Here is a 12,509-nt window from a genome sequence, read left to right as displayed (position 1 = left end):
TCTAACTCTCTATCCCTCTCCCTTCCTTTCTGTGAAATATCAATAAAATATATTTAAAAAAAAAAAAATGACCCAGAAGGCCCACAAGTCCGCCCGCAGGTACAGACCCAAAGGGGCTGGAAACTTAGGCCCGAGCCCCCCCCACCCCCCCGTGCATCCCAGCAGGAGTCACAGCTCCCACCAGGTGCGAGCACCCCATGTCCACGGGCAGGTGAGTGGACAGACAAGTCACCCACAACAAGGGGTGAAGTACTGCCGCGTGCCACCACCTTCACGGACCCCCAAAGCATGCCAAGGGGAGGGGGTCCGGGCACTGAAGGCCACACTGTGGGGTCCACTCGCAGGGACTGCCCGGAGCAGGCACAGCCACAGGTAGAAAGCAGATGAGTGGTTGCGGGGCGGGGGAGGCAGGAGCGGGGCGGGGGAGGGGGGCGCCTGCCATGGGGACCGGTTTCCTGGCGGGGTGACAGGAAGGCTTCGGAACCCCTAGTGGTGACAGGTGCACAGAACTGTGGATGTGCTAAAGGCCCCGGAATTGTACACTTTAAAATGGTTCATTTTATGTGAACTTCACCTCACTGAAAACTATGATTTTCTTTGATTACTGAGGTTTTGGTTGCCCCCCCCCTTAAATTTTGCACCCCAGGTGAATGCCTCCCTGCCTCCCCCCCAAGTCCACTGGAACCTGGTGCCCACGTTGGAGAAGATCTGGCTGGTACAAGTGAAATAACCAGGCCCCGAGGCTCTGGCAGGCACCCCAGCACGACCAGGAGGCCCCAAGGGCAAGGACAGCACTGAGGGGGCAGGCAGCGGCGGCTGGGTCACCCTTAAGGGCCTGTGGGTGAGCCTTGCCCTGCACCCTCTCTAGGGTGGAGGTGGGTGGGAGCGTGTCCTCGGAAACACCCAACGTGACGTGGTGTGTCCCCCCCCCCCCAACCCCACCCCTTGCAGGTGGCGGGACCTTCCTGGAGGCCCAGAAGCTGGTGCCGTTGGCTGGGGCAGCTCTGGGCATGAATGCCGGGAAGGCCACGCCCAGCTGGTCAGAGCACAGGGAGTCCGCATTCCCCCCGCCTTCCTGGTGGGGGCTTGTCAGGGTGGGGAGATGGGGAAGGGGGACAGGGACAGGCCTTTACTCAAGGGCGTCACCTGGAAGAGTGGGGGCTTGTAACAAAGTCCACACACCTGGGCTGAAGGGTGTCGGTCAGGGGAGACCCTGCCTGAGGGAGGGGCCAGGCGAGAGGCTGGGGGGGGGGGAGGGGGGGAGGCCTCGGGGATCCCAGTGCGCCCACAGTGAGCTCAGCTGCAGCCCGGCAACAGCCTCCACACAGGTGCCTCTTTCACTCCCACCGGCGGGTCAGAGGTGGCCTGGGGAGAGGGCAAAGGTCAGAGCTGGGTGGGGAGACAGCCAACGGACCGTGACCTTCTCCTTCTCGCCTCCCTGCCTTGGCACTTCCCGGTCCCTCTGCTAGTGGCTCTTTGTGAGGCTTTTCCCCTCGTTTCGTGCAGATCTGCTGGCTCCGAGGGCACCTCCTCCGAGAGGCCTTCCTGGACGCCCCCGTCTTGTCCCCAGTCCTTCTTCCTTGGACTGCTTTATTTCCTTCGCACCACTGACCACGCCTGAAGTCAGCCGCACAGGCCCTGGTTACTTTTGGTTGTCTCTCACCCCCGTGGTAATGGGACTAGGGCTGATGCCTAGAAAAACGCCTGCATATAATAGAGGCCCGGTGCACGAAATTCATGCACGGGGGCGAGGGGGGGGGTTGTGTCCCTCAGCCCAGCCTGCACCCTCTCCAATCTGGGACCCCTCAAGGGATGTCCGACTGCCCGTTTAGGCCTGATCCAGGTAGGACTGCTGGCTCCCAACTGCTTGCCTGCTTGCCTTCCTGATTGCCCCTAACCGCTTCTGCCTGCCAACCTGATCACCCCCTAAGCACTCCCCTGACAGCCTGATCAATGCCTAACTGCTCCCCTGCCAGCCTGATTGCCCCTAACTGCCCTCCCTAGCAGGCCTGGTCACCCCTAACCACCCTCCACTGCAGGCCTGGTCCCTCCCAACTGCCCTCCCCTGCTGGCCATCTTGTGGTGGCCATCTTGTGTCCACAGGGGGGCAGCCATCTTTGACCACATGGGGGCAGCCATCTTGTGTGTTGGAGTGATGGTCAATCTGCATATTACTCTTTTATTAGATAGGATAGAGGCCTGGTGCACTGGTAGGGGCCAGCTGGTTTGCCCTGAAGGGTGTCCCGGATCAGGGTGAGGTTCCCTTGGGGCGTGGGTTGGCCTGGGTGAGGGGCCTGTGGTGGTTTGCAGGCTGGCCACGCCCCCCCCCAGCGACCCAAGTGGAGGCCCTGGTGTCTGGGATTTATTTATCTTCTATAATTGAAACTTTGTAGCCTTGAGTGTAGGCCTTGGCCGGCCAGGGCAGCAGGGAAGCTTGGTTTCCTCCATTGCTGGGGAAACCCAAGCCTCCTGCTTGCTGCAGCTCTGTGGCCGCAGCCATCTTGGTTGGGTTAATTTGCATGCTCACTCCTGATTGGCTGGTGGGCGTGGCTTGTGGGTGTAGTGGAGGTATGGTCAATTTGCATATTACTCTTTTATTAGACAGGATACTTGAGAAATATATGTGGAGGAACTGATGCTAAATTAGTTAATGAGGAAGGAAAGAAAAATGTCAGAGGGCACAATAATAGAACAAATAATAAAGGGGTAGGCCTAAATCTAAACATTTCAATAATTACATTAAATGTTGATGGTTTAAATATTTCAATTAAAAGGCAGAGATAGACTGAGTGGATAAAGCAAAACCAACCCTCTTAAATATTGCCAACCAAAAAAACACTTTAAATATGAAGACGAAATTAATTTAAGAAGATGTGTCATATAGACAATGTAAGAGAGCCCGTGTGGCTATTTTATTTCATCCCGCCCCACCCACCCCGTTTTATTCAAGCATAATTGACATGTTATGTGACTACTTTAATATCAGGTAAAATGGACTTCAAAACAAGGATTGTTACCAGCAATAGAGACATTTCATAATGATAAGAGGGGCGGTTCATCAGGAAGCATAACCGCAAATGTGTGCCCTCACGAACCCAGCTCCAAGTGCGTGATGCCAAAACGGACAGACCGGGGCGATGAGACGGATCATTGCACAGTGCCCATCGGAGGGACCAGCACCGCCCTCAGCACCTGACAGAACGGGACAGGAGTTCAGGAAGACCGCGCTCACACAGGCGCCCCGCTCGCACTGGCGTTTCCGGAACACCCACTCCCAGCAACAGCAGAACACACACTTCCACGTGCACACGGAACATAGAGCGGACAGACCCACCATGGGCTCTCCGGCAAGCCTCCATGAACATCCAGGAATAACACATTCCACAGAATATACTCTCTGACCACAACAGAAATCAATGACCAAACGCGTTTCACAGAAACTCCGAATGAGTGGAAATTAAACAGCGCGCTTTTAACTCCTGGGTCAGACCCAAACAGGGGAATTAAAGATCCGTTTCACTGAACGATAAAATACACCACCTGCGGATGCGGGGAGCGGTGTGTGGAAGGAAACTCAGAGCAGCAAACACTTCTGTTCCCAAGAGGAGAGATCTAAAATGAAAGACGCGGGGTTTCACATGAAGAAAGCAGAAAAAAGCCGGGCTGGTGTGGCTCGGTGGATAGAGCATCCATCCGCCTGTGGACCAAAGGGTCCAGGTTCCATTCAGGTCAATGGCACAGGCCCCGGTTGTGGGCTCCTTCCCTGTGGGGGGCGTGCAGGAGGCAGCCAATCCATGATTCTCTCTCATCACTGATGTTTCTAGCTCTCTCTTCTCTTTCCCTTCCTCTCTGAAGTCAATAAAAAATAAAAAATTGAAAAAGAAAAGCGAAGTAAGAAACCCCAAGTCCGCCCTCCTGGGGCGCGCAGGCGCTCACAGTCCCTGGTCCCCACTGTCCCCCGTTTTCCTGGCAGTGGGACGCTGCCAAGGGGCCATCTCAGTGCGTCAAGACACGAGGCCACATTAGTCCCACAAGCAGGCCCTGACCCTTGGCTGCTCCAGCCGCCCCTCCCCACCTGTGACCCCGCGGCCCCGTGACCCCGCGGCCCGCGCTCGGCCGTTGGCGCACCCCTGGCCGCGCCTGCGCCTCCGCCGCGCCTCCGGGTCCCTCAGCACCATGCGGCCTGCGCCAGCGCTCCTCCTGCTTCTGGGCCTGGGCCTGCGCTGCGGCTGCCTCCCTCCGCCCCCGGCCCCTCGCGGCGCCTCCATCCCGGTTCCTGGAGCGCCTGCCGCGGCCCCAGGCGACTCACCCCCGGCCCGGCCCCGCCCCCGCCCCCCGGCTCCAGGAGAGGCGGCCACGCTGCGCTCAGTCGCCCGCGCCCTGGGCCTCCGTCTGCTCCGCGGCCATGCTCGCCTCAGCCTGCGGCCACGCGTGGCCCTCCGCGGCGGCGGCGTTGTCCTGAGTGGTAGTGGCCGCGGCCTCCGCTTCGCCCGCGGTCCCGCGTGGTGGTCGCGCTGGCACTGCCTCCACGTGCGCGTCCTGCTCCGCGCGCTCCGTGCCCGCCGCGCAGCGCCCACCCACATGGACCGGCACCTGCTGGCGCCCAGGGGCCAGCTCTCCCTGCAGTGGCTCCCCCCGCTTCGCCGCTTGCTCGGGCCTCTGGAAGGGACCTTTCACCTCGGGCTGGTCAGCCCCACGGACGCCTCCTCAGCCTCCAGGGTGTCCCCCCGCTCCAGTGGCCTTCACCCCTACGCGGGCGTCGTGGCCCAAACCAAGTGTCCTACAGATGTCAGCTCCGGCAGTTCGCAAGCGGGGGAGTCGTCCGTGTCCTGTCAGCTATCGAGGCAGGGGACCTGCGTTATCAAGAAGGTGAAGATCAACAGGAAGCCGGGCCTCCCGATCGTGCTGCTCACCAGGAGGATGGACATCTCCTTAAATGCCACCGCTCAGTACGACTGCCCGTCGGCTCAGAACCCTCAGTTTCACTGGAGGGTCTACTCCGTGCCCTCTATCCACCACCAGCCGGACTGGTCGAAACCTTTGGTGGTGCCGGACCTCCAGTTAGGGAAGGATCCAACATTCGTGCACATCCCCAAGAGAAAGTTAGCTTTGGGGGTGTATGTGTTCAATTTCTCAGTGAGCCTGGTCACTTCCTTACCGCAGGTGACTACGGTAGAAGGCTCAGATCGCGTCTACGTCTCTATCCTCAGTGACTTCCTGCGGGCGGTTCTTCTTGGGGATGCCAGCGTGACGATGAAGTTCACAGACCAGCTGGTTCTGAATGGATCAACGTCCTCAGATCCAGATGCAGACGACCCTTTAGAGGGAGTCCAGTTCTCTTGGTACTGCACCACAAACTCAAAGAACTACAACAGGGACAAAATAAATGTGGTAAGCAAGGAAGTCTGTCTCCCGAAGCAGGTGGATCTCAAGCTGACCTGGGCCTCTGACCCTGTGCTGACAATTTCCCCAGAAACCCTCAGAGGAGGCCCAGTGTACTTTTTCAGAATGGTGATACAGAAGACGGGCAGGACGGCACACGCTGATAAAAGTGTCCACGTGCTCCGAGCACCTGCGCCTGCAGCAAGGATTTCGTGTACTGAAAACTGTGGCAGGATTTTGGTCCTGTCAGATCGGTTCTCTTTGTCTCTAAACTGTCCCAATTGCGCCGGAAGCCGGGATGTGTACAAGTGGTCCATCCTGCAGGCTGCAGGGGCTGAGGTCCCATTTGACTGGCTGGGGCAAACTTCAACGGGGAGGGACAGCGATTCTTTGTCTATAAAAGCTTTTGCTTTTAGCAATTTTTCTGAAGCTCAGTTTTGGATTGCTTTAGATCTACAAACTTGGGGTGGAGTGAACTTGACCCTCAGACATTCCTTTATTGTTAACTATGCCCCTCAAATCGGAGATTGCAAAATTAACCCAACTAGTGGGATTGCATTTTTGACTAAGTTTGTTGTCCAGTGTAACGGTTTTAAGGACCAGAACATCCCTCTGACGTATAAAATGATAGTGTCTGATCTGTATGATGGTTTTGGCAAAATCAGTTCTTTACAAGAGAACACCTTGGGGCCCATCCTGTATGTGGGCAACGATCCCCAATGCCCCCCTTCCTTTCTCCCCGTCGGTGGGGAGGACAGTCAGTACGCCATGAAGATCTTTGTCCAGGTGTATGACTCCATGCAAGCCTATTCTCAGGTGACTTTGTACGCCACTGTCCGAGCTCCTACTGACCAAGCCTCGCCCCAGGCCATACTGAGCCAGTTAGTCAATTTCAGCATGGGACACAATTCAGTGATCTCTACTTTGCTTCAAAAGCAGGAGTTTTTGCCCGCAGGTTACTTAATGTACGTAGTGGCCTCCGTTCTGAACAGCATGAAACCCGAACCAGCCCTGCAGGCGGACAAAGCCGTGCTCCGGGAACTCCTGGTCAATCAGTCTTTCCTGCTCTCCACAAACACTCTGATGGACATTAACCAGGTGGTCACGGCTATTGCCAAAGTCACCCAGAGCACGTCTGAATTTCCTCAAGTGGCTCAGAAATCTGCCACGGAGAGGATTTGGCAGGCAAATCAAGCCTCCCGGCAGCATCAGCAGAGAGGCGGAGACTTGCACTCTGAAGAAATAGAAATCATGTGCACCGGGATATTAACAAGCGTGTCGAATATCCTTAAAATGTCTGATCGTCACGTGATTTCTGTGGACGCTTTCCGTGTCATACAATCTCTAGCAGAGACGGTACTGGCTGGCAAAGTGCCGGATGCCGAGACCACCATCATGAGCAGCACCAGCTTTACCATGTACGTCGGCAAACTGGAAAAGTGGGCTGTTTCCAACAGCGTCCTAGGCCACGAGAGACACTGTCGAAACTGTTTTCAACCAACACTCAACGGGAGCAGCGTTCCCCGTTTGCCTGCCAATGCTCCGGTTTCCATGGTGTTTTGTGAGTTCGCAGATGACCCCTTCCCGTGGCTAAACGATCAGGAGAGCCTTTCGGCAGACGTGGTTGGGTTCAGACTGACGGGAACCATGGCCAACGGAGACGAGCTGGAGGTCACCCCCGACGTAGCGGACGTGTTCATCGGCAGGAGGAACTTGAGCTCTGCGGCCTTCAACCTCACGGTGGGCCCCGACCTCGAGCCCGAGAACGCGGACGAGTCCTCCAGGAAGACGACAGGGGCGTTCCGCTTCCAAGTGGACAGCCGCGCGGTGCGGGAGCTGCTGGTTCACATCGTGACGGAGGTGACCGTGCAGTTCACCGTGCTGGTGTACGCCGGCGGGCAGGTCGCCCCCGCCGCCTTGGTCGCCACCTTCCTTGTGCCCCACGGTATCCCTCCCATCGCCAGCCCGAACGGCCTGTTTGACCCGGCCTGTGCGGTGAGCGTGGCCCGCCTGGTCTGCCTCCCGCTGTCCCTGCTGCAGGTCATAGCTCAGCGGGGCCACTCGCCTGAGTGCGTCATCATCGTGGTTTTGAAGGCACCTCATTTTGTCCTGCAGCCCAGTGACAAGCTGGTGAGGGTTTCTCTCTTCGGCGTCCACTGCCTGGACATGAACGGCATCCAGGACGACTGGAGGGAAGACGCCTGTGTCCTCGGGGAGAAGACCACCTGGGACCGAGTGCACTGTGTCTGCGGGAAGGCAAGCAGGGCCCGGCGGCAGCTGGCCAACGTCCCCCTGCGCTTCCGCTACCTGACAGCCAAGATGATCGTGCCCCCCAACCCCGTGGACCTGCGGTTAGAGGTCATCAAGAACGTCGCCCACAACCCCGTGACCCTCTGCGTCGTCCTCTTCATCCTGGTCACGTACGCCATCCTGGCTTTCTGGGCCTTGCACAGGGACGAGACGGACCAGTTCCTTCGGGACCACGCCATCGTCCTCCCGGACAACGACCCTTACGACAGCATGTGCTACCTCGTCACTGTTTTCACAGGAAGCCGCTGTGGGTCCGGGACCAGGGCCAATGTCTTTGTCCAACTTAGGGGGACACGGAGCACCAGCGAGGTGCACTGTTTAAGTCACCCCCAGTTTAAAACTCTCTACCGGGGCAGCGTCCACACTTTCCTCCTAACGACCCGCAGGGACTTGGGGGACATTGAGTCCATCCGCGTGTGGCACAACAACGAGGGCCACGCCCCCGGCTGGTACTTAAGTCGAATCAAAGTGGAGAATCTGTTCAGCAGGCACATCTGGCTGTTCATGTGTCGCGAGTGGCTTTCTATCGAGACCTCTTTGGACAGGACGTTTCCCGTCACCGACCCCAACGCGCCGCTGCAGAGACTGGACTTCTTGCTCATCGACGCGACGGACAAGCTGGGGAAGAACCACATGTGGTTCTCCGTGTTTGCCGGCGTCATTGCGCGCGGCTTCAATCGGCTGCAGCGGCTGTCCTGCTGCCTGGCCATGCTGCTGTCCACCCTCTTGTGCAACATCATGTTCTTCAACCTGGACACAGAGGAGAAACCCGAGTCCCAGGGGAGCCGATACATCCGATCGATGGTCATCGGCTTGGAGAGCGTCATGATCACCATCCCGGTGCAGGTCGTCATCACGGGGCTGTTCGTCTACTCCCAGAGGAGACCGCAGGCGACCCTGGACGAGGTGGCGCCTCTAGAGCACCCCGAGGTGGCAGAGGTGAGCGGCCACTGGGAGGAGCGGCTGGAGAGGTGGCACGCCCAGGAGACGGCCGCCGAGGCGCGCTCCGAAGAGGCGCGCTCCCGCGAGGCCCCCGCCCACAAGGCCCGGCAGCCCCGCTCCAGGAGGCTTAAGGGACGCCCGAAGTCTCTTCCCAAGAGGACCTCCAAAGCAGGGCACCCGCTTAAGAAAAAAGAAAGCAAGGGCCCACGCACCCTGCGCACAAACACCAACGCCAACGCCAACACCGAAAATGTGAACGACGGTCCCCAGGCGCCCCCCGCGCAGCCGCCTCCGCCCACCAAGCCCAGGACCGTCCTGCCTCGGTGGTGCAAGTGGATCGCGTGGTTCTTGGTTTTCGCCACGTCGGGGGTGTCCTCCTTCTTCATCGTGTTTTACGGCCTCACCTACGGCTATGAGAAGTCGATTGAGTGGCTCTTTGCATCGTTCTGTTCCTTCTGCCAGTCCGTTTTCCTGGTGCAGCCGTTGAAGATTATCCTCCTGACAGGCGTGCGAACCAACAGGCTCAAGTACTGCAAAAACCTCCCCTGGGTCAGCAACTATCGCTACACCGAGATCCAGCTGCAGGACCTCCGGCTGCGCCCCGAGGAGATGCACCAGCGGCACCAGGACGTCTCCCGCCTCCGAGGCAGCAGGATGTACCAGCCTCTCACGCCGGACGAAGTGGGCATATTCCGAAGGAAGAGGGAGATCAAGAGGAGAGCCCTGCTCTTCCTGGGCCGCTTCCTCTCTCACTGCCTCTTGCTAGCCCTTCTGCTGGGCCTCGTCGCCCTCCTCCGCCGCCCGGACAGCTTCCGCTACAACCAGTTCGTCCGCCGCTGCTTCTCTGTGGATCTCGCTACGGTCACCAAGCTGGACGACATCTACCCGTGGCTCGACAGCGTGCTGTTGCCTCTCTTCCACAACGACCGCCACCCAACGTTTCTTCCCGACAGCTCCTCCAAAATCCTCGGCCTCCCCCTGATGAGGCAGGTGAGGGCAACGCCTGGCCCCAAGGCCTGTGGGCCGGCCAAGCACTTTCCGCCCAACAGCATCGAAGGGGAGATTCGCTGCCATCCCAGATACGGGGCCGACCCAGAGGACACCACGGACCACCCCGGCTTCTGGAAGAAGGTTGACAAGCGGGAGGCAGACAAGAACACCAATGGGTTCACCTATAAGCCTCCGGAGAAGCGGTGGGTGTACTACACTTACGGACGTCTACATACCTATGGCTCGGGGGGGTATGTCTTCTATTTTTTCCCCGACCAGCAGCAGTTTAATTCCACGCTGAGGCTCAGGGACCTCCAAAGCGGCCGCTGGCTGGACAAGAAGACGTGGGCTGTGATCCTGGAGCTGACCACCCTGAACGCCGATGTGGGGCTGCTCTGCAGCACCGCCGTCCTGTTCGAGGTCTCTCAGTTGGGGGCCGTGAACACGAGCGTATCCGTGCACTCCTTCTCACTGGCTGATCTGAACAGAGACACGTCGGCAGAGATCTACCTGTACGTGGCCGTTCTCGTGGTTTTCGTGGCCTACGTCGTGTACGAGGGCTACGTCATCACGCAGAGGGGGGCGTCCTACCTAGCCGATGCGAGCCACCTGTTCAACTTGGCACTCGAGTGCGCCCTGGCCGTGCTGATCGCGCTGTTTCTCAGGAAATACTTCCTGGCCGCCGGCATCATTCAGTTCTACGCCTCGAACCCCGTGGACTTCATTCCCTTTCACGCCGTTTCGCAGGTGGATCGCGCCATGGGGACCGTTTTGGGCCTCCTGCTGTTCCTGGCCATTCTGAAGACCCTCCAGTATCTCCGGTTCTTTTACCACGTGCGCCTGGCTGAGAGGGTCATCCGGACGGCCCTGCCCGGCATCGGCCACGCGGCGCTCCTGGTGTCCGTGTATTTCTTTCTGTTCGTGGCTTGCGGCCACCTGGTGTTCGGTCAGCACGAATGGAGCTACAGCAACCCGATCCTCGCCACGCAGACAGTCCTCTCCTACTGCACCGCGGCTCTCCGGGACACGGCGTTTTCCAGCAACAGGGCCCTCGGGGTGCTGCTCCTGGCGGCGTTTGTGCTGCTGCTGATCTGCGTGCTGGTCAACTTGTTTACGGCTGCGATCCTGTCTGCCCACAAGGCCCTGCGGCAGCCCGTGTACGAGGAGCCTTCGGTGGAAGTGGAAGCCGTCGCCTACCTGTGCGGCAAGCTCAGGACGGCGTTTGGCTTCCTGCCCGCCCAGCCCAAGGCCCCAGGCGAGCGGGAGCTCTTCACGGACCTGCTGTACGGGACGCCGGAGAGGCGCAGCAGCCGCTACCTGGGGCTGAAGACCAGAAGCATCAACGAGAGGAGGATGGTGTACCTGGTGGTGTGACTGGGCCGTTGCCGGGGCTGGAGGATGGTGTACCTGGTGGTGTGACTGGGCCGTTGCCGGGGCTGGAGGATGGTGTACCTGGTGGTGTGGCTGGGCCGTTGCCGGGGCTGGAGGATGGTGTACCTGGTGGTGTGGCTGGGCCGTTGCCGGGGCTGGAGGGTGGTGTACCTGGTGGTGTGGCTGGGCCGTTGCCGGGGCTGGAGGGTGGTGTACCTGGTGGTGTGACTGGGCCGTTGCCGGGGCTGGAGGATGGTGTACCTGGTGGTGTGACTGGGCCGTTGCCGGGGCTGGAGGGTGGTGTACCTGGTGGTGTGACTGGGCCGTTGCCGGGGCTGGAGGGTGGTGTACCTGGTGGTGTGACTGGGCCGTTGCCGGGGCTGGAGGGTGGTGTACCTGGTGGTGTGACTGGGCCGTTGCCGGGGCTGGAGGCGAGGCTCTCCCACCGGACGTGCACTTCAGAGGCGCCGTCACGCTGTCGGCCGTGCCCTGCACAACGCACACCCCTACATTTGCTAGGGTTCCCACGCTCGGCCGCCGCTTTTAGGAACATGACAGGAGGGAGGATAGTACGCAGGCAGGGGGAGGGGTGGGGCGCTGCCGGACATCCCGGGATGAGCTCCCTTTGGGGGCACGGAGGGTCCTTGGAGCCCACAGCAGTTTGGGGGAGGGAGCTAAAGATCCCCCCCCCACCCACACACACACCTCACTGGGAGTTCTTTTCCCAGATCAGAGCTTCCCTGACCCTTGTCCCCTGCGGCCCCACACTCCAGCTGGGCCAGGGCCGGAGGGGCCCGTGGGGAGTTCTGGATGTGCAGAGTTGGGGATGCAGGGAGGAGGGTGGTCAGAAGTCTGAAGCTTCCCATCTACTCCCTAAGGCTCCTTCAAATTAAAGATGTAAAACAGTGGTATTTTCTGGCCAGGAGACAAAGTTCTTGTTAGAAAACAAGGGGCGCGTGTGGGTTCGCTCTGAACGGCGGCACCTGTTCTGTGTTGGACCTGGCGGTACGTACACCCAAGGTCTGGGCTTCTGTGGTCTACGGCCCGGTGGGTGGTTATCGAACCATAACGGAAATGTGGTTGGTTTCAGAGAAACGGGCTGGCAGGGTTGCGTTTCCCTCAGAAGCGCGTTCCTTTGTGTAGATCCTGCTTCAGAAGGAGGTGTGACTCCCGGGAGGCGGGCGGGGCTTCTGCACGAGGCACCTACCCGGCTCCTGCCCTGGAAGGCAGCCTGTGGGTCCTTGGTCCCAAGTGTTCGTCACTCGCCAGGCGGCCCTGCAACCCTGGCAGGCACTTAGGAGCTCCCAGGGGCTCCTCCGGGGGGGGGCCGCCTGAGAGCCTCGGGCGGCTGCGGTCTTCTCTGCCAGGTGAGAAACAGAGAGGTTTGGTGGCCCCACCACAGCCACTCACACGGTCAGGGTCAGATCTGGATTCTCTAAGTGCCCTTTGGGGAGGTCACGGGGTTCACACTGCCAACTGCTTCTGTCTGCCGGGCGGGCGTGTTTGCGTCGGCT

At 59.4% G+C, this 12,509-nt stretch overlaps 1 protein-coding gene across 1 annotated transcript; it reads left to right on the top strand.

Moving 5' to 3' along the window:
• Positions 1-4,176: 4,176 nt before the first annotated feature.
• Positions 4,177-12,265, top strand: PKDREJ (polycystin family receptor for egg jelly; the record flags this gene model as incomplete). The annotated part of the gene is made up of 1 exon (XM_080660274.1): positions 4,177-12,265. One exon carries the CDS (start codon positions 4,177-4,179, stop codon positions 10,996-10,998), a length of 6,822 nt encoding a protein of 2,273 aa, XP_080516400.1. The 3' UTR covers positions 10,999-12,265.
• Positions 12,266-12,509: the final 244 nt, after the last annotated feature.

Source organism: Plecotus auritus (assembly GCF_963455305.1).
Source record: "Plecotus auritus genome assembly, chromosome: 3".
Lineage (NCBI taxonomy): Eukaryota > Metazoa > Chordata > Mammalia > Chiroptera > Vespertilionidae > Plecotus > Plecotus auritus.
The sequence above is the reverse complement of the archived record's forward strand: the minus strand, read 5'-3'. Positions and strand labels throughout refer to the sequence as shown.